At 38.0% G+C, this 23,501-nt stretch overlaps 1 protein-coding gene across 4 annotated transcripts in view; it reads right to left on the reverse strand.

Moving 5' to 3' along the window:
• The window catches only part of myom2a (myomesin 2a), a 40,223-nt gene extending 21,565 nt beyond the window's left edge, over nt 1-18,658 (reverse strand). Inside the window, exons 1-13 of one of the 4 annotated variants that reach the window (XM_055009584.1) lie at nt 18,489-18,582; nt 17,433-17,565; nt 13,719-13,811; nt 13,101-13,242; nt 11,401-11,555; nt 9,985-10,077; nt 7,352-7,440; nt 7,222-7,260; nt 5,933-6,097; nt 5,668-5,829; nt 4,181-4,322; nt 2,640-2,839; nt 2,501-2,554 (exon numbers count right to left, since the gene is read on the reverse strand). In XM_055009584.1, coding sequence (XP_054865559.1) covers nt 2,501-2,554; nt 2,640-2,839; nt 4,181-4,322; nt 5,668-5,829; nt 5,933-6,097; nt 7,222-7,260; nt 7,352-7,440; nt 9,985-10,077; nt 11,401-11,555; nt 13,101-13,242; nt 13,719-13,811; nt 17,433-17,539 — 1,441 coding nt within the window. In that variant the 5' untranslated portion in view covers nt 17,540-17,565; nt 18,489-18,582. Of the gene's footprint in view, nt 1-2,500; nt 2,555-2,627; nt 2,840-4,180; nt 4,323-5,667; nt 5,830-5,932; nt 6,098-7,221; nt 7,261-7,351; nt 7,441-9,984; nt 10,078-11,400; nt 11,556-13,100; nt 13,243-13,718; nt 13,812-17,432; nt 17,566-18,488 lie in introns of all 4 variants that reach the window. The other 3 variants (XM_055009585.1, XM_055009583.1, XM_055009586.1) reach the window with 3 other exon arrangements.
• Nucleotides 18,659-23,501: the final 4,843 nt, after the last annotated feature.

The following is a 23,501-nucleotide window of genomic DNA, read 5'->3' on the forward strand; positions in this document are numbered from 1 at the left end:
TGATGGTTCACCACTATCCTTCAGGTTTTAATTATGCGTTGGACGGTTCTTAAACTGATTTTAGTAGTTTCAGAAATGTCCTTAGTTGTTTTCTTTGCTTGATGCAGGCCAATAATTTGACCCTTCTGAGACAGATTAACATCCTTTCTATGACCACAGGATATGTCTTCCAACATGGTTGTTTAAGAAATGAGAAGCTTCTCACTGCATCAGCTAGGATTAAATAAGCTGTTTCAGCTGAAACATATTCATCACTGCAGTAATTATCCAATGGAAGGCTCTTACCTATTTGCTTAGTAAATCCAAGTGGCAACTTTTTTTGGACAGGCAGTGTATCTTCTTATGTAGACCTTTTTCCAACAGTCTTGTTTAAAAGGCTGAGCAGGCAGGCTAGTGACAGTCGTACTTGGATAAAACCACTGTTTCAGTAGGATTGAACACAACACAATACTGTCCTCTTTTAAAATGATAATACAATTGTAGCTTCCAGTAGAGCAGCAGGTGCTTATTTACATTAGCATGTGGACAAAAACCTCAATGCCACATTTAAAGTTTTTCAAGAAATGTGAATCGGATGCAGCAATAGGCAATGAAAAACATTGTCAGTCCACATGAAAAGGATTTATTATTAGAGTCTCTGTGTGAACCTGAAGTTTAGTTAAAGTGAAAACGGAAATGTGGGACTTCTACAATAGCCTTGTCTAATATTATATCAATATGTCTGACAATTTGTTTAATTTATTAGTTTCTTGTGTTATGGCTTTGTGTTAAAGTGTAGAAGTTTATACTCAACACGCTTTGGAGAGGGAGGAAAACTTTTAAATTGGTTTACTTGAAACATAAAAACCATTTCAGTCGATTAAAGTGTGAATGGAAAAGTTGCAGTTAGATGAACAACTGCACCACAAAAAGTTAGAAAGGGAGAACTTGGGGGTAGTTTGGGTTGTGTGGTTTAAATTTATGAGGATAGAAGTTCTGAGATTGAAGTACAGATGTTTGGTGTATTCTGAGTTTGTGAAATTAAGCCTGATGTGTTTTGATTTTGTGTATTTTCATGCTTTTGTTCAAACCTTAATGTCAAGATAAAAAAGATTTTAATCTAAGAGTTCTGTCTTGGTGATAAGAGGTAAGAGCGTTCCATGTCGGTTTTTCCTGATATAACATTTGATAGGATAATAATGAGCCCTGAAGCTTCACAGCAGGGAGCTGTTGTCTGAATTAGTGTTGCATTGCCTCATAAAACACTTTGCTTTCCTTCTGATTGATATGAACAGTTGATGTTTTGGTTCCAGTCCACTTCTAATGAACTGCCAGTAAAGTGCAGATACAAGAGAAAGGCTGATCTTCAACAGTATCTGGCCGCTGGCTGTGAGAAGCAGCAGCTGCTCAGCCTTGAGGTAATGGGCGAAGCTGTTGCTGGATATGGTTACTGCTCAGAATTCAGCTGCATTTGTTGTGACAACCAGCAATGGTCTCTTACATAACACTGTATCATAATACAGTTCAGCCTTTCTCTATTGATCACAGAAAATGCAAAAGTTATTAGATGGATTATGTTCATTTTGTCATTTCTTACTTTAGAATAGTGTTACTTTTTTAAACGACAACTAATTAAGGAAAAGTTAAAAACCATCTTTTCTGTACTTAAAGTTATTGCAAGGCAATGCAAACTTACACCACAAAAAGAACAATATGAGACCTTAAATGTTAGAATCCTGGCATGAAACTTGAAGACAACAAAATAATTAAGATTTTTTCCTCAACACTTTATTTACGAGGCCTTTTCTTGTCATTTGAAGAATCTATTTCGAAAATCGATAATCTCTGTTCAATTACTTTGAAAAGACGGAATATTTACTGATGTAACGAAATGCAACAAACAGCAAACACTGGTGAAATGTTGATGAAGGATGTAACGGTGATAAATACACTACCGTCCAAGAGGTTGGGGTCACCCAGGCAATTTTACGTTTTCCATGAAAACTCACTTTTATTCATGTGATAACATAATTGCACAAGGGTTTTCTAATCATCAGTTAGCCTTTCAACACCATTAGCTAACACAATGTAGCATTAGAACACAGGATTGATGGTTGCTGGAAATGTTCCTCTGTACCTCTATGTAGATATTCCATTAAAAAGCCGCTGTTTCCAGCTAGAATAGTCATTTACCACATTAACAATGTCTAGACTGGATTTATGATTCATTTAATGTTATCCTACTGAAAAAAAAAATACTTTTCTTTCAAAAATATGAACATTTCTAAGTGATCTCAAAGTTTTGAACGGTAGTGTAAATAAATGAATATTATTTTTATTACTGCACTGTATTTTTATTTATGGTGTAAATTGTTCCTGTTAAGTGCAAAATGTTATGTTGGCATGATGAAGCCTGGGGACTGGGACAGGTGTTAGTACCCCATGAGATCTTGATAAAGTGGTTTAAAGGTTGTAGAAAAGAAAACTCAGAACGCAGATCAGTCTTTGTTTCCTACTGTACCTTCCAGGTCATCATCTTTGATCACTATATCGTATTTTCCTTGGATTTTTATCACTGTTGCAGGAAACGACAACAACAGGTCCATTAGGAAACGGTGGTATCCTGCTGTCCAGTAGTTTGTGTTTACCTTCATCGGTACCTTGCAGTCTCTCGCTCTCGGCTGGATCGAGGGCTGTCACTTTGTCTGATTTGCGTGATGGTCTGCTGATGCCGGCGCTGTTCACGGCTCTGACCCGGAAGTGGTAGGAACGGCCCACACTCAGGCCGTGCACCGGGTATTTACAAACCTTCACCGGGGCGTCGTTGCACTGGACCCAGGTGTCGGCGCCAGCTTCACATCTACACAACGGAACAGGACACGGTTTCATCAGTCTAAAGCCAGCAGCAGTAGCAACATTTCATCGCTCAAAAACATACAAGAATGTTCTTCAACAGAGTAAAGGAAACACCAGGAATTCACAATTTTCCCTCAGGCGTCAGCTTTGGTGAATGAATTTGCGATCGATGATTGGAAACGTTGCACAATAACGTGGCAACCAGTAAATATTTTCTTGGTTAAAATCCTATCAGTCATGTCTTCAGTTAACAGTATGTTTAATCTACTAGACACTGGTGTCAAACTCATTTTATTTCAGGGGCCACATTCAGCCCAATTTGCTCTCAAATGGGCCGGACCAGTACAATCAGAGCATAATAACCTCAACTCCACCAATAATGTCAACTCCAAATTTTTCCATTGTTTTAGTGGAAAAAAGTTCACATTTAAGGAATTATCTTTTTACAAAACATTATGAACAACCTGAAATTTGTTAAGAAAAATAAATTACATTTCAACAACATTATTCCTTAGTTTATCATTTACACATTACAACTTACAGATCACAGTGTCTACAAAGACACAAAACATTCAGCCACAGGTATCTATATAGTATTTTACTTTATGATCAAACAACAAAAAAGACAAAAAAGGACAAAAAACAACAAAAAGAAGACAAAATATTTCATAAATGAGATGAAAATTGAAAAAACAAAATGACAAAAGAGGAGACAAATGACACAAAACAACAAAAACTGACAAAAAATAGACAAAAAAGTTACAACGCAACAAAAAATGGCACAAATGACACAAACGAGACACGACACAAAATGACAAAAATGATAAACAAATAAAGCAAAACACAAGATGACAGAAATAAGACAAAAAACACAAGTGAGACAAAATGAAAAGAATTTGCAGTTAATGTCTTCTCTGTAATTTTTACACTTTACAAAGTTGTCCCACTGGCCGGACTGGACCCTCTGGAGGGCCGGTTTTGGCCCGCGGGCCGCAAAGAAATAAAAGGGTTATTAAAGTCATGGAAGTCTGCGTTAAATGTCTTATTTTGTTCCATTTATCTCTGTACTGCTATGTGTGAGCAGTAGTTATATGGTAAAAAATAATAATTAAAAATGATAGTAATATTTTTCATTATCAATCACTCTGTAATTATTTTTCTCCCTTAATGGAATGTTCTGTAAAATGTGATCTACTAATGACTGCAGCTTTAAACACCACAAAATATTCTGCCTTCAGTCATTTGCTTGGTAATAAGTGCAGTGTAATTCCACTCTATTCATGTTGGTGTGCCGACTCTAGTCTATTTAAAGAAAGCCTGACGAGTCGTCAGGGTGCAGACTGACCGGTCCACAAAGTATCCAGTGATTGGCGCCTCGTTGACAGTGTTCGGGGGTTTCCAGGCAACCAGGACGTAGTCCGAATTGATGTCATATGCCTTTACGCTCATTGGTGCACCAGGGGCTCCGGCTGCAGAGGGAGCGGCATCTAGGTAGCAAAGAAACAGAGACATAAGTAGGGAGGAAGAAGCTGGTGATAGACAAAATCATTATCTCCCCTCATCCATTTGCATACACCCATCTTTAGTGGTATTGATTGGAAAATGCAACTTCTTGCAGCTTTAAATAGATGCAGATAAAGGCTGAAGATAGTAAAGAATATGCTTTAAAATAATAATAATAATAAAAAAATAGGCAAAACTAATAATTTGACTTCCTTCTTACTTACTTACTAATAAAATGTTCTCCTTCAGAGTAGTCAAAGTAAAAAAAAAAACTATATCTGTTTAAAAGCTTTTAGATTCTACTGCAGCATGTTTGATAAATACACTGCAGTTCAAAAGTTTGGGGTCACTTAGAAATGTCCCCAAACTTTTGAATGGTAATGTAGGTCAAGTTTAGCTCCTTTAGAGCAATTTTAACTAATATGGAGCAACTTTGACTAATGCAGAGCAACTTTGACTCACAGGGGTCAACCAGACAATTCCATGTTTTCCAAGAAAACATTTTTATTCATGTGCTAACATAATTGCACAAGGGTTTTCTAATCATCAATCAGCCTTTCAACACCATTAGCTAACACAATGTAGCATTAGAACACAGGAGTGATGGTTGCTGGAAATGTTCCTCTGTACCTCTATGTAGATATTCCATTAAAAATCAGCCGTTTCCAGCTAGAATAGTCATTTACCACATTAACAATGTCTAGACTGGGTTTATGATTCATTTAATGTTATCTTCATTGGGGAAAAAAATGCATCCCTTTCAAAAATAAGGACATTTCTAAGTGACGCCAAAGTTTTTAACGGCAGTGTATGTATTTGTGTGTGTCCTTGGAAATTATAATAGGGATTAATAATCCTCCCTTTAATATGATTTACAGTTTATGCTGACAATAGTGGGACCTGCAGACATACTACAGTAAGGTAGTAAACCAGCTACAACATCATCCCCCATTGTGTCATGTTGAAGCACACTCTGAGATCCACTCTGGTGGGAAGTGGGGGAATTTCAGCTGCGTTTAGGAACCTGTTAGATTTTATCAAGCTTTCGCTTGAGTCCCAAAACTTTGAAAACATCAAGAACAAGATAAATTTTCGGATGAAACCAGAGCCATTGTATTTGTCCTTCCATTTATCCATCAAGCTGTACATCAGAAAAATGATGAACAGACCATGTTTACATCATAAAGTACGACTGTCTGTGTGGGTACCACTTAAAATGAAAACAAGTCTTACTTTTCTATTTAGTTCACATCAGGAGTGGTATATCTGTATCTAGTCAGAAATCAAATCAAGAGTGTGGTGATACAATAATGCAGAGTTACGTCATACCTGAGACAAACAGGTAGGCGCTATGCTCAGCGGTGCCATCCTTGGTAAAGATACGAAGGGTGTAGAGGCCCTCATCATCCTTGGCCAGGTGAGGCAGCGTCAGACGGGCTGCTCCTCCACACACTGACATCTCTGCCAGCTTACCGGGTTTCAGCATTTTATCTTTCAGCAGAAAAGTTGGAAGAAACAGTGAGGAGTTAGTAAAAATACAGATATAGCAGCTGCTCTACAGATGAATGAATGAGAGAATGAAAGCATGTCTGACCATCTCTGTACCACTGGGCGAGGGGCGGCACATTGGGCAGGTCGGGGACGACCACCATGGTACAGACCAGACTGATGGATCCCCCCTCCACACCAAAACTAACGGGGAACCTATCGAGCAGAGTGACCTCAAGCTTACTGGGATGGATCTCAGTCAGATGGGGCACTGGGAACAAAAAAAGTGCATCAGCAGTCAGACATCACATGTCATGTTTATCGAAGCAGAATAGTTATAATTTGTGTATCTGTATGTAATATCAGCATGATGACCTTGATACAGTTACATCAACATGGATATAAATCATTTTGTAAATTATGTCTGCATCTGATGTACACTACTGTTCAAAAGTTTAGGGTCACTTAGAAATGTCCTTATTTTTGAAAGAAAAGCATTTTTTTCAATGAAGATAACATTAAACAAATCAGAAATACAGTCTAGACATTGTTAATGTGGTAAATGACTATTCTAGCTGGAAATGGTTAATGTGGAGCAACTTTAACTCATTTAGAGCAACTTTAACTAATACAGAGCAACTTCAACTCATCTATATTTGAACGGTAGTGTAATTGCACTGTAGTTGATTCAACATCAGATCTTACATAATTGTACCTCAAAACCTGCTAAACATAATTAAAAACACTACACTGACTTATCTCTTATCAGGTCTCCCTTGTAAAAGAAAATGGGACTTCCTGGTTAAATATGGTAAATAAATAAATAAATCTGAGGGGTTGCATTAACATTAGCTTCCCATTTTGAAGAATAGGTAGAGTTTTTTTTTAAGTGTTCGGAAAGAAATTGATAGCATTGATTGGCTTAAGGAGAGCACAGCAAACAAAAGCCAGAATTCACAGTAAATCTCAAAAAGTGTATTTCAGCATAAATAAAGTTTCAGGTCAAAATGAGACAACATTGTGAAGATAATATTCACTTAATTTGCTCATTTAGTTGCCTAAAAACATTAAAATATTGCACAGAAATAAACGGATGATTATTTAGATCATCAACTGCTCAAGTGTTTACTGAGAGCAGTGCTTTATCCTGTTCTTACTTTGTATGAGTCACAGGACACAAACAGCTTGTCACGATACTTTCCGTTACTTATCAGGCCTGCCGCTGCTTGAAGCCAAATGATTCCATGTGATGGAACTAGTTGTGTCCGGGCCTGACACCCCCCCCTCCGCCCCCCTACAGTGGGATCTCAAAACCCCTTTCAGACTTCGGATATACAAAATTGCTAGCTTCATCAATCTGCTGAAGAAACTACGTTCAGTCATTTACATGCTCACCTAGACCAAGCTGGCAGGACTCTGCAGATCCTGCTGGTCCTGTGAAGAGAAGAAATACGTGTTTACAGAGAGAAACATGCTGGTTTATCAATGCCTAATGAGAGTGTGTTAGAGAAACAGAGAGACTTACTCTTCACAGTAACTTTAGCCGTGCTGGTAGCCGTGCCATGCTGGTTGGTTGCCACAGCACTGTACTCAGCGGTATCACTCACAACACACCTATGAGACCAGACAATGTAGAAACAAGTCATGGAACAAAACATATAAACATCTGCATTTGTAATATTGAGATCTCCCTTAGTGAGTCATCATTAATGATACAAATCTATTACGTTCAAACAAAAAAAGACTTAATATATAACACAGCTAAAACACACATTACACCTACACGTACTCAAACACCTGCAAAATACGTATTATAGCTCCATAGAGCTATGTACCATGTATTTAAAACAAATTACTTGAAAGGCACTGTTCTATATAGAGGCTGCACAGTGGCTTGGTGGTTTGCACTTTCATCCTTGCAGCTAGAAGGTCCCTGGTTCACGTCCCAGCCTTTCCAGGTTCTTTTTGCATGGAGTTTGCATGTTCTCCCTGTGCATGTGTGGGTTTTCTCAAGGTTCTCTGGCTTCCTCCAAAAACATGCTTGGGTTAATTGGTAACGCTAAATTGTCCATAGGTGTGAATGGGCCTCAGTACCCCTATGTAGATATTCCATTAAAAATCAGCCGTTTCTAGCAAGAACAGTCATTTACCACATTAACAATGTCTAGACTGGATTTCTGATTCATTTAATGTTATCTTCATTGGAAAAAAATGCTTTTCTTTCAAAAACAAGGACAATTCTATGTGACCCCAAACATTTGAATGGTTGTGTATATTACTAATTAATGGAACTTCAAAAAACAAGTGAAATATATTTGAGGTAAATTTGCCTAAAACACATACTTCTACTCTTGCAGGCTGTCAGCACTGCTGCAGATTCAAGCCACCCTGGTAGCAAACTGTTTGTGCCTCTGCCCTCAGGATGGAGGTACAGGTCTAAAAGAACTCAAACCACCAGACTGAGGGACTGCTTCTTCCCCAGGACTGTAAACTCTATACAACCTCACTCACTCTCATTTTAAAAGCTTGAGACGAGATGGAACTGAACTTGCATATTGCACTGCTGCTCTTTAGTCAGTCTGTTGCATCTATATTTTCTCACTTTTGATGTATTTTTACTGTTTTTTGATGGACTGTATGTTTTATTGTCCACGTCTTTTAATGTTGACTTATAAGCCGGTACTATCAAAAAGACTTTGTTATGTGACTGGTGAAAACTAATTGCATAATGACAATAAAGATTCTTGACCTTGATCATTTTTCCGGCACCCTTCTGGATGTCCTAATCATTTGTGTGTAAATTTTTTGTAGACCCGAGGAATACAACCAGCCCCCATATAGCAGATGGAAACTAAATTTCTTTAAGCAATAAATAAGGTGAAACATGAGGCCATGATAAAGCTGTGGAAGTGGTGCATGTGCAACTTAGATTGAGTTATGCTCCTTTTTCTCTCAAACCCACTCAGTAACTGTGGCTCTCCAAGGCTGGCTTCAATTCAATGTTTGATAGCAGACGTCATGTTCAGCCTCTTTTGAAAGCCGATCACACTGAAAAGGTGTACCAAGGCAATAAACGCTCTAGTGACATAAACTGAGGAGGAGTCTGAGAGTGAGAATAGAAGGAAGAAATGTGACCTTCACGCCGGACAGAACTATTTTAAAAGAGGATCTATTTTCTCAGTCACGGGGGACATGAAGCCGGCGTCCTTCTAACGGCACTTCCTTGTGTTTCCTCGTGCACTATGACGGAGAGAGATCTTAATTTTGGAGAACTTTGAACACAAACTACAGTGTCTTCAATGACCCTGTAATGTACAGCAGTGACAGACCAAAGTGATTCAGTGCCTCAGATAGAGAGAGAGGGAGAGAGAGAGAATGCTGTGGCAGGAATTCATGGCTCGAATGACACAGAGGTCAGCGCTTTGACATGAACAGCTGAGGGGTCTTGAAGATGACGAAAAGGAGCAGGCCGGGCCCTACGACTCAACCTGCAGTCTGGATTCTCCCTCTTCAGCTAACGGTTTGAATGACAATTAAAGCAGAATATTGAAAAAATCTAAATGAGCTTTAAATCCTTGCACTGTTTACTCTGTCTTTTTCCTTCTTTTTTTTTTGCTTTTCTTGAATTTCAAAACTGGGCATAGCCCCGTTCGTCAGCCCTAGTGTTGATTTGGCTCATGCTACTCTGACAAAACAAACAAACAAAAATAGCTTACAATACATCACTAAATGTCCATATTTGTGAAAGAAAATCATTTTTTTCAATGAAGATAACATGAAATTTAATAATTAAGTTATTCTCTTCTTTTCACTGTGAAGCACTTTGGTCACCCTTTGGGCTGTTGCAAAGGGCTATAGAAATAAACTTTGATTGACTGATTGATTGATGAAATGAATCAGAAATACAGTCTAGACATTGTTAATTTGGTAAATGGCTATACTAATATAGAGCAATTTTGACTAATGTAGAGCAACATCAAGTCATTTTTGAGCAACTTTAAACTGTATAGAGCAACTTTAACTCATTTAGAGCAACTTTAACGAATACAGATCAACTTTAATTCATGTACACTACCATTCAAAGCACAGCAAAGGATTGGAAATTTTGACCTTTCAGTAAAAATTGTGCTTTTGCTCTTAGTCACGGGTACCACATACCTGCTAATGATCAAACTGTGGACTCCATACTTGCTCTCAATCTTGTACTTTCCTGGGGCGCTCAGTGGGTCAACTGGCACTCCTCCTTTATACCTGCAAAAAAAAAATAAAAAATCTGAAGTCAGTAATATCTTCTCAAAGTATATTTCACAGTGCAAAAATACTTTAAAATTGAGAATATACATTAGGATATGTATCAGTGTGTGTATAGGGACGCATCACTCTCTGCCAGGCCATTCAAATAATGAGGCAAAATATGTTGTGTACTTAAATAGCAGCAGATATTTAAAAGATGCAAGCAGGTGAGAGGGTATTGTAGGGCTTAAAGGAATGCTGCCAACAATAAAAACTAGAAAAGCACTCAGAGAGCACAGTACTCCACCAAGGTTGTTCATTTTCCCATATGGCATTGTCAGAAATGCAGCATTTGTTGGTTTATCTGTCCGTCTGTCTCATTGTCTGTTAGCAACTTTACTCAAAAATGGATTTAGATGAAATTTTCAGAGAAGGTCAGAAATGACACAAGGACCAAGTAATTAGATTTTGGCAGTGATGCAGCTCATAGTCTGGATCCGAAGATTTGTTTAAGATTTCTGTATCACTGCGAGATAGCGGCATGGCGTCACTGTAACTATGACAACAAGTGAACACTACGTCAGCTGCCTGCTGATGATCACGATTGTGATCCTACTACAAATCTACCACTGCGGACTTATTGGGACTTATACGTAGGAAATGATACAAGGAACAATTGATTAAATTGTGGGGGTGTTTCTGAGTCCCATCAATTCCCGCTGCCCGCTACGTATTTAGGTCACGTGACCCGGTATCTGTACATAAAGTACACATGCATAACACACGCCTGTGCTCAGCGCAAGGTCAATTTCGATTCAAGATTCCATCTGTTTGAAATGACACAACGACTGAGCAGCCTTGGCGGAGTACTGCAGTCTCTGAGTGCTTTTCCTGCTGTCATAGTTACAGTGACGCAATGCCGCTATCTCGCAATGATACAGACATTTAAAACAAACCCGTGGATCCAGACTATAAGCCGCATCACTGCCAAAATCTAATCACTTGGTCCTTGTGTCATTTCTGACCTCTCCTGAAAATTTCATCTAAATCCGTTTGTCTGTTTTTGAGCAATGCTGCTGACAGATAGACAGACAGACAGACGGACAAACCAACGTCGATCATCATGTAACTCTGATTCCTTTGCGGAGTAAGTATCTAAGGGAGTTTAAAGTAGCAATGCTGTATTTCTTCCCTGCACCATAAATAAATAATAAATATAAAATTAGGCATAAGTTTCAATCCAAATTTGAAGTATGCTTCAGAAAAGGAAAAACGCATAAATGTCTTTGAAACTCTCTTCAAATCTAAAGGCCCACTCCTGTGAGATGTGAGTATTCTGACCATTTCACAATGGGCCTTGGGTTTCCTTGCACAGTGCAGAACAGCTTGACAGGGGTCTTTTCCCACACAGTGTGAGGCCTCAGGGCCACCAGGAAGTCCGGCATCTTGGGAATTTCCTCCAACAAATCCGTCCTCTTTGCCATCATGTCCTTAACCTGGAGAGATTAAATGGCATCATTTGAATGTGTACTGCACAGTGCATGAGCCACAGGAATCTATACTGACTGTGTACTCTAAATAAACAGGAACTCGAACTTTAGTGTTGCTTTGCATTGTTAAAGTTTGCGATACATGAATAACACACAGACCAATTATTTCAATGAAGGGAGGAATTTATTCTATGCGCTTTGGTACAATGTGTTGTGACCATCATCACCATCATCATCATCATCATCACTTCTCAGCTCAACAATCTGAAATCTGTCCACACCAGAGGCATTAGAGAGGTGAGCTCTGCAATAAGTTAGTTCTGGAGTCAGCTTTTAATTTAAGCATCGTTCATTCCACTTGCTGAATGAGGCAGGTCAAGATTCATTCACATCTTTAGCACTGTTCATACATAATAGCGACATTGAAGTAGTTATTTAAGACTGACATACACTACTGTTCAAAAGTTTGGGGTCACTTAGAAATGTACATATTTTTGAAAGAAAAGCATTTTTTTAATGAAGATAACATTAAATGAATCAGAAATACAGCCTAGATGTTGTTAATGTGGTAAATGATTCTAGCTGGAAACAGCTGATTTTAATGGAATATCTCCATAGAGGTACAGAGGAACATTTCCAGCAACCATCACTCCTGTGTTCTAATGCTACATTGTGTTAGCTAATGGTGTTAAAAGGATGACTGATGATTAGAAAACTCTTGTGCAGTTATGTTAGCACATGAATAAAAGTGTGAGTTTTCATGGAAAACATGAAATTTTCTGGGTGACCCCAAACTTTTGTACACTAATGTATTTGTTGCAAAAGGAAATTACAATTCGTTCAAAGCATAAATGGGGATAGATTTTTAGCTGTATAGCAATATTGTGTTTGGGACACCCTCTTGCTGGGTAGGACAACAAAAAAATTTTCCCAAACACCAGATTGTTTCCTTGAGTTCTGACAACATAATAGGCTTCAATTTGTATCATTCATAAGAATAAAGAAAAAGATCACTTAAACTGAATCCCAGGTAGTGATTTTCTTTTCTGAAATGTGGAAAGAAACTATGCAAGTTTAGTTTTAGCGAAGGCTTCAATCTGAGGAGACTTGATGCCTTTTAAATGGGTTATTTTAGCAAAATACATCAGTGTCGAGGTTGTCCTGATGTAGCGTTATCACTTGAGGCTCTATGACGGTTTCATTTCCACCTAAACTCTGTTGTTGTTGTCTTCAGTTGAATGGAAATTTTTATTTTTTTCCTTTATGTACAGTACCGTTCAAACATTTGGGTTCACTTAGAAATGTCCTTATTCGTCCTTATTCTGTGTTCTAATGCTACATTGTATCAGCTAATGGTGTTGAAAGGTTAATTGATGATTAGAAAACCCTTGTGCAGTTATGTTAGCATATGAATAAAAGTGTGAGTTTTCATGGACAACATGAAATTGTCTGGGTGACCCCAAACTTTTGAACAGCAGTGTACATATCACAAACATTAAAAACAACAAACTCCCAAAACAAGTATTGTGTTGTTTCCAGTTAGCTACTCACCTCCTTCTGGATAGCAAGACTGTCCACTTGGGCCTTCGTAGCCAACCTCATCCTGTGGAGCTCCTCCTGAATAACAGCCAGTCCTTTCCCAACATTTGTGCTCACTCTCTGGTACTCCTCAGTAGTAGTATCCTCAGCAGTCCTAAAAACACATAAATGGAATTAATCCACTGCTAAATGTGACTTCGGTATCACTGAGTGTAAGTCAGAAGTTTGGTATCTTTTGCATTATACACTGAACATAACTAAATGTTGTGTTAAACACATCTAACCTGGATGAAACCAAACTCAACGGCAGAGAATTGGAGGACTACAGGTGTTATGCACATTCAATTCAAGCTCTGGCGATTGACCGTTGTGTCACGGGCTTCAACTTCAACTTTTCAACAAAGACATTCTCTGTACCATGCAACAATATGTGTTCAATTTAGCTTTTGTGCATTTAATCACTTGCAGTTGTTTTCATACCTACACAACAATCAAAATAGTCATTGCTGAAAAATTAACAAGAAACAAGAAATGTGCTGTTTGGACTGGGGTCAGTTAGCAGAGACTGTAGTTCGGTTTTCCCTTACACCTAAAATAGTCTGACATATGACAGCAGCAGTGGGAACTCACCTCTGCCGGAATGCCGGTATGGTATAGGCTGGTTCCGCCATAGCCTCTGTGGCCTGGGCCTGCACCTGGCTCACCGATTTAGAGCTTGATTTCCTGTTGAGGGGAGAGCCCATCATTATGAAACAGCCAAAGGAAGTCCACCATAACAGACTTTTAGATTTTAGTTTTGCCAAAGCAGTCGCCGGGCTTCAAGATCACAAGATTCACCTGAGGTTTTCCTTTGAAGTAATTAATCAAAAAATTGTCTAACTCTCACAAATGATACCTCCTTGTCTGTAAACTTCTGGACCGTACTGAACTCTCCTCAATCTGATCCAGTGTCAAACACTACCATTCAGAAGTTTGAAGTCACCCAGACAATTCCATGTTTTTCATGAAAACTCCCCATTTTCATTCATGTGCTAACATCATTTCACAAGGGTTTTCTAATCATCAATTAGCCTTTCAACGCCATTAGCTAACACAATGTAGCATTAGAACACAGGAGTGATGGTTGCTGGAAATGTTCCTCTGTACCCCTATGGAGATATTCCATTAAAAATCAACTCTTTCCAGCTAGAATAGTCATTTACCACATTAACAATGTCTAGACTGTATTTATGATTCATTTAATGCTATTTTCATTGAAAAAAAATGTCTTTCTTTCAAAAATAAAGACATGTCTAGGTCACCCCAAACTTTTGAACGGTAGTGTATATTAAATATCGGTTGTTTCAGAGACATCCATGCTTATTACATCAAGCAGTTTGTTCAACAAGGATAAATACTTAGCTATGTCTTGACTAACTTAAACACTGGATTGCAGTCAAATCCCCTATGGAAAAGCTGATAAGGTTGGTGTCACATTTACAGTTGACCATTGACTAAGAGTTCATTCCAACACTCCTTCTAAATGACACACCACCAAAAAGTTTGGGGTGATTTAGAAAGGTTCTTATTGTTGAAAGAAAAGCATTTTTTTCAATGAAGATAGCATTAAATGAATCAGAAATCTAGCCTAGACATTGTTAACGTGGTAAATGACTATGACTAGCTAGAAACAGCTGATTTTTAATGGAATATCTACATAGAGGAACATTTCCAGCAACCATCAGTCCTGTGTTCTAATGCTACACTGTGTTAGCTAATGGTGTTAATGTATTATTGTAATTACGTTAGCACATGAATACAAGTGGGAGTTTTCATGAAAAACATGAAATTGTCTGGGTGACCCCAAACTCTTGTACAGTAGTGTACATGTAGTAGGTCAAATTAACAGAAAATTGATGTCCAAACACTTAATTTCGTGGAAAATGTCAAGAGAAACTTGGTCAGCACCACTATCTACAGCTGGAACTACTGGCCTGTGATGTAGGTCAGGTTCAAGTGGTGACATGAGCCCTCTGACACATGTGCTACAACACAACATGGCAGCTTGCTACAGGATAACTTGGTGACCAGAACTTGCCTGTAGTGGCTTAAATCTTTTTTCTTCTTTCTGTTTTCTTCTTGCACAGTATTCACCTTGTATATCAAGTTGAGTATGACTGGGCTGCATGGCAGAGCTGTACTAAAAGCCAGGTCAGGCATAATTCTCTCTTAAAGCGTGTTGCAGCAATGTAGTAAAATGCAAACTTGTCTCTCATCAACCTGAAAAGCTGCCGGCAAAAGCTGCAAAGCATCAGTAACAAAAGCACCTTTATCGAAAAGGCCACCAACACGTATCCAGCCTGAACATCTTCTACGTTGGAAATGCAGTATCTTTAGCAACTCTCCTGATTGGTTGGTAGTGTGTCAACTTCCATTTTAAATGACATCAAAGACAAATAAACAAGTAGTAGCACCACATAGAGTGATATACAGTATACTCCTGCTGAATTTCACAAATCTAAATAACATTAGCTGACAGTAAGTGGATATTTGAGCCTCTATATTGGCTCAGCTTCTAATTTTTCTCGAACAGCACAAACTGAGATGTCTTGATCATTCTCTTGTTCTTCTGTTTAGGAGAAGTTAGCATTTGTTCCTCAAGTTCGAGTCAGAAAATAATGTGCTGTCTGTGATCATGGCTTTAGGCAGCACGCTGATCCAGGAAACATACTTCCTACTCCAGTTAGCAGAGAGCAGTAATGCTACATCACTTTCCTTACCTACTTGTATTTGTTTTTCTTTGAAGAAAAATCAGTATTGCGTAATATTACAAAGCCAGACTTTACAGTATTTGTGGCTTACAGTCAATTCATGCTGAATGCTGCCAAAGTTTGTATAGCTATATATGCAATGTATTTCAAATGTAATTGGTGAAAAATGTAGTTTAGGTTTTATTTGTATTTAATTTGTGGCAGGAATTGCTCATATTTTATGTCTGCCTTTAAATGATATTGTATGTGAATATGCATACAATAAATGAGTTCCTCTGTGATGATGTGAACCCTGAGGAAAAAGGATTAACCCTCCTGTTAGGTGCAGCAAAAATGTTCCTAGGTCATGTTTAATTATCCATAAGTGTCAGAAACCAAAAAACCCCAATAAACAGTATTTATTTCTCATTGCTAACTCCATTATTAACCATTTCTATCAATATTTAGTGCAATGGTGTTCTTTATCTCTCACAGATCATAGTTCAATGAGGATAATTCACACATTTTTCATTTAAAAAAAATACATGTTAAAACTTCTTTTAATGTGCACTGGAAAGACCCACATATAAAATGCAATGGTTTTACATGACATTGATTTTCTTTTAAATTTTATTTTACATTTTGAATTTTTTTTTCATGGAGTTGATAAATTAACACAAGATACCACTTCTGTTCAGGGTGGGTTTACAAATATGTACACTACTGTTCAAAAGTTTGGGGTCATTTGGAAATGTCCTTATTTTTGAAAGAAAAGCAGATTTTTTTTCAATGAAGATAACATTAAGTTGATCAGAAATACAGTCTAGATGTTGTTAATGTGGTAAATGCTTATTCTAGCTGGAAAGGGCTGATTTTTAATGGAATATCTACATAGGGGTACAGAGGAACATTTCCAGCAACCATCACTCCTGTGTTCTAATGCTACATTGTGTTAGCTAATGGTGTTGAAAAGCTAATTGATGATTAGAAAACCCTTGTGAAATTATGTTATCACATGAATAACAGTGTGAGTTTTCATGGAAAACATGAAGTTGTCTGGGTGACCCCAAACTTGCATGGTTCTGTAAAATGAACCGTTTTAATTTTATATGATGATTACACCTGTTAAGCTGAGCAGAAGAAGTTTCATTACGAAAAAACACTTTGAGCCATTTTTTTTTAGATTTTTTGTTTTTTTTTAACTTTCAAATGGGTTAACTTTAACTGCTACATAACAGGAGGGTAAACACTGATGAAGTCTTCTGTGAACAAGTTCAATTGCTAAAGTTTAACACACAGTTTGGACCTGAGTATTGATCTCTTGCTAATCCAACCTCATAAATTGATTAGAATCTCAATCTATGCAGTCTTACCAACCGGATCTTGGGCATAGCTGCAATCATTGGCATTCATCACTTTCATGAAAATCTGGCCTTGCACAGCTTTAAATCTGACGTCAGAAGACAATGGGACAGCCAGCTAGGAAGCAGATACATATGCAGCAGGAACATGAACGCAGATCTACCTCTAAGCAGCAGTTCTATCTTTTCCTCTACCTGCCGAAGCAGCGAGAGATATGCTTTTAAAAAGCAGCAGGTAAATTTCACCATCCTACCTTTCTGTCTGCTGCTTGACAACATGTTTAGTGTGATGATAAGCATAATCAGTTTTGACTTGGCTCACTTGTTTCCTCTTATACCAAGGTTTGACTTTGGAAGCCATGACTGGAACACTTCAAGGAGACCTGACTGAGAGCACCAGGGGGGAGGAGGAGACCAAGCATGATTTAGTCATGTTAGAAAAGTCAATACAAGTCCTTTCTTTACCAACACCACTGCTGCAGTCATTACAAAGTCTATGTGATCAGATGTGCTGTCACATTTTAGATTAACAGTTTACAGGGTTAACCGAAAGCATCAACAGTGATTTTTCATTGTAATCATAGCTCAGTATAATCTCTAGAGTTGTTCTGAAAAATGATTTCTTTGGTAATATTCATATTATACAGTACACAATCAATCGGTGTTACAAACACACTCATCTTCAAGGAACATGTCATTATCACGTTTATCTCACAACTAGACATGTTAAAACTCCAGTTCCAACATATTGCTAGAGCTCAGCACTTCAGATATTTCCCCTTACAACCTCCTACAGCTCAGCTATGAATAGCTTGCAGCAGTCTGCCCGGTCCATGATTAGAGAAATGAAGAAAACAGAGTCACTACCAGCAGTCAACATGCTATTTAATTAAACCAGTCATGCAGGCAATCGGAGTGATCAAACTCTTTTAGACTGAACAAGACTAGCATCTAAACCAGGTGTTATACAGACACCCTGCCTCAGACTAATTATGCTGAAATTCTGTATAAATAATTAAAACAGTAACAGTTTTACTTGTGTCTATTTGGCAATTTGGGAAAATAAGGTCAGCAACCTCTTAATGCCCCGGTATGTAAGGAAGTAGTGCTCAGGGAGATTACAGACTGCTGCTTAGCTTTCCCACACCAGAGACAGATTATCTAAAGCCATTTCTTTTAGCAGCACATTTCACCTGTTCCAGGCTTGACAGCAGATAACTGCCCTTCCAATTCTGAATCCCCATTTTCAAAAGTTATTTCTACAACAAAATGAGCCAACTAGCCAGAAAATATTAACAAAAGTAACTTACCCCAAGAGATTAAAACAGCGCAAAGCGGTGGCAGACCAGCCTGATGCCACTTGGGAAGCACTTGCTGATGGTAACAAAAATATTACCCTCTCACTGGCGGAATGCTGTTCCCCTTCCACCCCATGTATGGATGCACTTAAGACTATATATAGCATTTACCCACAAATTTCATTCTCATTCTGCACCTTGGAGATGAAGAGTGTGCATCAGTGTCTGCAAATTTATTGAAATATTTGAAGGTATGTTTTATCTACTGCCTTTATTATTTATTAAGATTATTTTTAGACTTCAGTGAAAGGTGACAGTAAAACACAGCAAAAGTGTGATGGTGACAAGGTCACTAAGCTAAAACATCTCTCCACATAGAAATATTTAAAAATTTGCTTTTATAAAAAAGAGATTGCCAGACATCCCATTATTGGCAGTAACATTTTTCTTTTAATGAAAAAGCTCCATAAGAGACATCTCACCTGTAGATATCAGAAATGTTATTCTTTGTGGCAGCCGGAAACAGAGATTTGAGATAATATTCTGGCAGATCCCAACACTCAAAGCCTTATGAGACCTTTTTAGGTTCCTCGAGACAGCCTGTCCTCCTTGGCTCAACACTTGCAGGCAGCAGTCAGGTTATTTTTAACAGCAAGTCCTCCATTACAGTGATACCCCCACTTCTTACTGTACAAGAGCCACTGTAGCTATTTTTATTCACACAAGCCAATTTAAAAAATGACTGAAGACACACTACCGTTCAAAAGTTTGAGGTCACTCAGACAATTTCATGTTTTCCATGAAAACTCACACTTTTATTCATGTGCTAACATAACTGCACAAGGGTTTTCTAATCATCAATTAGCCTTTCAACACCATTAGCTAACACAATGTAGCATTAGAACACAGGAGTGATGGTTGCTGGAAATGTTCCTCTGTACCTCTATGCAGATATTCCATTAAAAATCAGCTGTTTCCAGCTTGAATAGTCATTTACCACATTAACAATGTCTGGACTGGATTTCTGATTAATTGAATGTTATTTTCATTGAAGAAAATCTGCTTTTCTTTCAAAAATAAAGACATTTTTAAGTGGCCTGTACATGGAAAAAATGCAACAGAGTTAATGACAGGAAACATCACACTGAATTTAAAAGAGGTAGCAGACCTTGAGTTTATTGCCCAGATGACCAGCAGTGGTTACCATAGTTACATCAGAATCTTCCACTTTTCTGTTCAGAGGACATTGGCCTGAAATTTTGGTCACACTTACAGTACGATGTATAGTGTATACTTTGGTAAAATACATGAACTCATTAATCAGTTCAAACATGTCCTCCTTAAAGTGTACGAGTTTTAAAACAAAAAAGTCTGAATTTGGCGGCTCCGAATGGTAGCACCAACAAAAACACTTCAGTCTCCACCGCACTGCTCCAATGCTCTCACTTGTCTGACATGTGAAGACTGATTTTTTCACCAGAGAAAGAGATGAAACATGAAAAAACAAAGCAAACTTTAAAACTGCAAGCAGCACTGGTCAGGTTCTCGCATCCTTGCTGGTCAACGAATCCAAGCATGTCCACCAGGCGGCGCTGCGACTGAGAGCGTATTTCGGACTGTGGCCTTTTTGGCGACCTATCAAAACTATCCACCAGATGGCGCTATCACAGTGAATGTATATTGGTATATTGGCCTATGTATGTAATCAGGGCCAGACTGTGATGTGCGTGTGTCACAGCATTTTGCTAACTTTAATCAGCCCTGGCTGGTATACATCCTGGCCAAATTTGAGCTCTGTTGGGCTTACCCTGTTTGAGTTTATAGCTTTTGAAAATGTACAAAAATTGGTCCAAAATCATCAAAAATATGTCACATAAATGGCTGACTTCCTGTTGTGTTTTAGGTGTGGTTGTCAATTACATTTTTGTGCATCGTGATGAGCTACAAATTTACCTTTGGTGCTCGGACCCTAATAAGGATGACTTACCTGATCTAGGCCTGTCAAACTGCAGGTGTCTTCAAGTTCTGACTCCAAAAGATCACCCACCTCCCACTTTTATACAAAAGGCCTCCTCCTACAAAGACAAACCACAGTTAGTTTACCATCATTCATCCAGGCATGTAACATAAAACAAATGCTGTGTTACAAATCCTTCTTGTTGTATTCAAATTGAAAAACTATGCCACTTTATTTAGGACACCTAAGTCTACTCTAATTGCATTAGACTGTATGTTTAGGACTCAGGTCGTAGTTAGTGACGGTGATCATCATTTTAGATGTTTTTACTTATGATCTCAGTGATAAACATGTCATCATACATTTACATTCATTACAGGAATACAATTGACTTTATACATTTAGAAAAATGTCAAACAAAAACTGAACATTGTAAACATATGAAGTGAGTGCATGTGGTGTAGTGCACTCAAAAACAAACACTTCAAAACCTCTACTTCTTCACATGGCTCCTCTATTGAAATCGATGGACCTTCCAAAAAAAAAACAGAATAATTAGATTATATATGATAAAATAATGTACTGCCACTTAATGTAAAGGAAATGAATAACTTCAGCGTTACCCCTGCGAAGCCATTACAAACTGTGTTGAACAATGTCTTAAAGAGGTATTGCAGCAGTTTAGGGTTGTTGCTCCACATAGTTCATGGGACTTGCAAGACAGAAGTAAAAATAAACGATAAAAAGTGACGTGGTATTGGCCGAAATGTGCTTTCATTTGTGTAGGTCAAGTTCCAAAAACACTGGATCCTATAAGTCCCATAAACCACCAACATCATTCAAATGTTTCTGTTACAAATTTGCTTCATGTTTCTAAGATAAAAGCTGACAGCACATGTGCATTTAAGGTACAGAAAACAAAATATAAGTGTTTTTATGGTGTGAAATCCACACAAATCTACTTGTGTAACACTGGTGGGGTGCCCCCATGTGTTTAAATTCTACAGCCTCAGTTTGGTGTTATTTGCTGGTAAATGCTGCCATCTGGTGTCTATCAATGCAATGAATCTTGCCACTGCTAATGCTAATATCCATCCACCCATTATCTATACACTGCTTAATCTTCATTAGGGTCGTGGGGGGCTGGAGTTTATCCCAGCTGACTTAGGGTGAAGGCAGGGGACACCTGGACAGGTATGTTGGATAACAAAGCATTGTAGATGTTATATAATTCTCTGATTGCTCCATATCTGACCTACTGTGTTGAAGTTTGGGAAAATGCCTGTAAGACAAACATCCAGTCAATTTTCATTTGACAGATCAGAGCTATCAGAATAATCAGTCAAAAAAAAAAACATAGAGCTCCAACAAACCCATTATTTTTTTGGTGAAAATTGCAAAAATTTAACGACATAGTAGATTATAGCGCTCTGCAAATTATGTATAAAGCTCATAAAGAAACTTCACCAGTCTATGTCCAGAACAGATTTGCAAAAAGAGAAAGTAAGTAAAAGAGAACAGAGATCTTCATAAAACCAAGATTTAAGACCAAATTAATGGACTGTTCTGTTTCTGTAAAAGGGGTCAATTTATGGAACAATCTGGATGAGGAATCAAAAGTATTTAAATCATAGCAAGATTAAAAAATGTAATTAAAACCAGCATATTATTAAATAACAAAGAAATGCAATAAGAGCATCATAGTGTTTGTTAGGAGAGAAAACTCTGATTTGAGTGAGAGTGGCTGTGCAGGCCTCACATATCATTAGTCATTTTGTTTGTTGTTTGTTGTTAATGCTCATTGTAAACTGATTGTTGTTATAAAAGGGGAGATTACATAAGTATATTCTTCTTTCTGCTCGCTTTCATTCAGAAGTTTGGAAACTTCTGTTTTTGTATTGCACTGAATTGTTTTTTTTTTCTTCTTTTGTCAATAAATGAAGTAAAAACTAATTAACCCATCTATCACAAGGCTACATATAGAGACAAACAATCACACTCGCATTCACACCTATGGACAATTTAGAATCACCAATTAACCTCATCATGCTTTTGGAATGTGGGAGGAAGCTGGAGAACCTGGCGAAAACCCATGCATGCTCTGGGAGAACATGCAAACTCCATACAGAAAGATGCCAGTAAGGCTGGGACACAAACCAGGGATCTTCTAGCTTCTAGTCCTAATACTAATATTACTTCTAATAATAATAATTACAGTCATAAAAATAAATCATACACTATCATTCAAAAGTTTGGGGTCACCCAGACAGTTCCATGTCTTCCATGAAAACTCACACTTTTATTCATGTGCTAACATAACTGCACAAAGGTTCTCTAATCATCAATTAGCCTTTCAACACCATTAGCTAACACAATGTAGCATTAGAACACAGGAGTGATGGTTGCTGGAAATGTTCCTCTGTACCTCTATGTAGATATTCCATTAAAAATCAGCTGTTTCCAGCTAGAATAGTCATTTACCACATTAACAATGTCTGGACTGGATTTCTGATTCATTTAATGTTATCTTCACTGAAAAAAAATGCTTTTCTTTCAACAAAAATGACATTTCTAAGTGGCCCCAAACTTTTGACCGGTAGTGTATAATCAGACTACTACTTTCAAAGCCATAGTGCCTTGGAGCAATACACCAGGATTAAAACATCAAAGTCAAGACAAGAAATCAACTGCAACATGGGGATAGAAGACAGAGGTTCCCTTAACCCTCTATTACTGCAGACTAAACTTACAGAAAATGTCACTAACACTGACTGAAATACACTAAATGGTGCAGCTGCTTGACATGATGGCCGTGCATTCAAAACAGGAAGCAAGTTAAATGAATACCTCTTATTCCTTGAACATTTAGAGTTTTGTGCAACTGCTAACTTTGTGCAGGGCTGCTGTGTTCTACTTCTCTGAGTTCATGCCGGTAGTAGGAGTGTTTGTGTGTGACTGTGACTGTGGATCTCCTGCTGGATTCCAGTCTCCGTCCTCTCTCTGGCCCCAGCATGTTTTGAGTAGAAATAAAAGAGATTATTGGAGCGTGATAATATGACGGGCAGGAA

This window comes from Amphiprion ocellaris, chromosome 4 (assembly GCF_022539595.1).
Source record: "Amphiprion ocellaris isolate individual 3 ecotype Okinawa chromosome 4, ASM2253959v1, whole genome shotgun sequence".
Taxonomy (NCBI): domain Eukaryota; kingdom Metazoa; phylum Chordata; class Actinopteri; family Pomacentridae; genus Amphiprion; species Amphiprion ocellaris.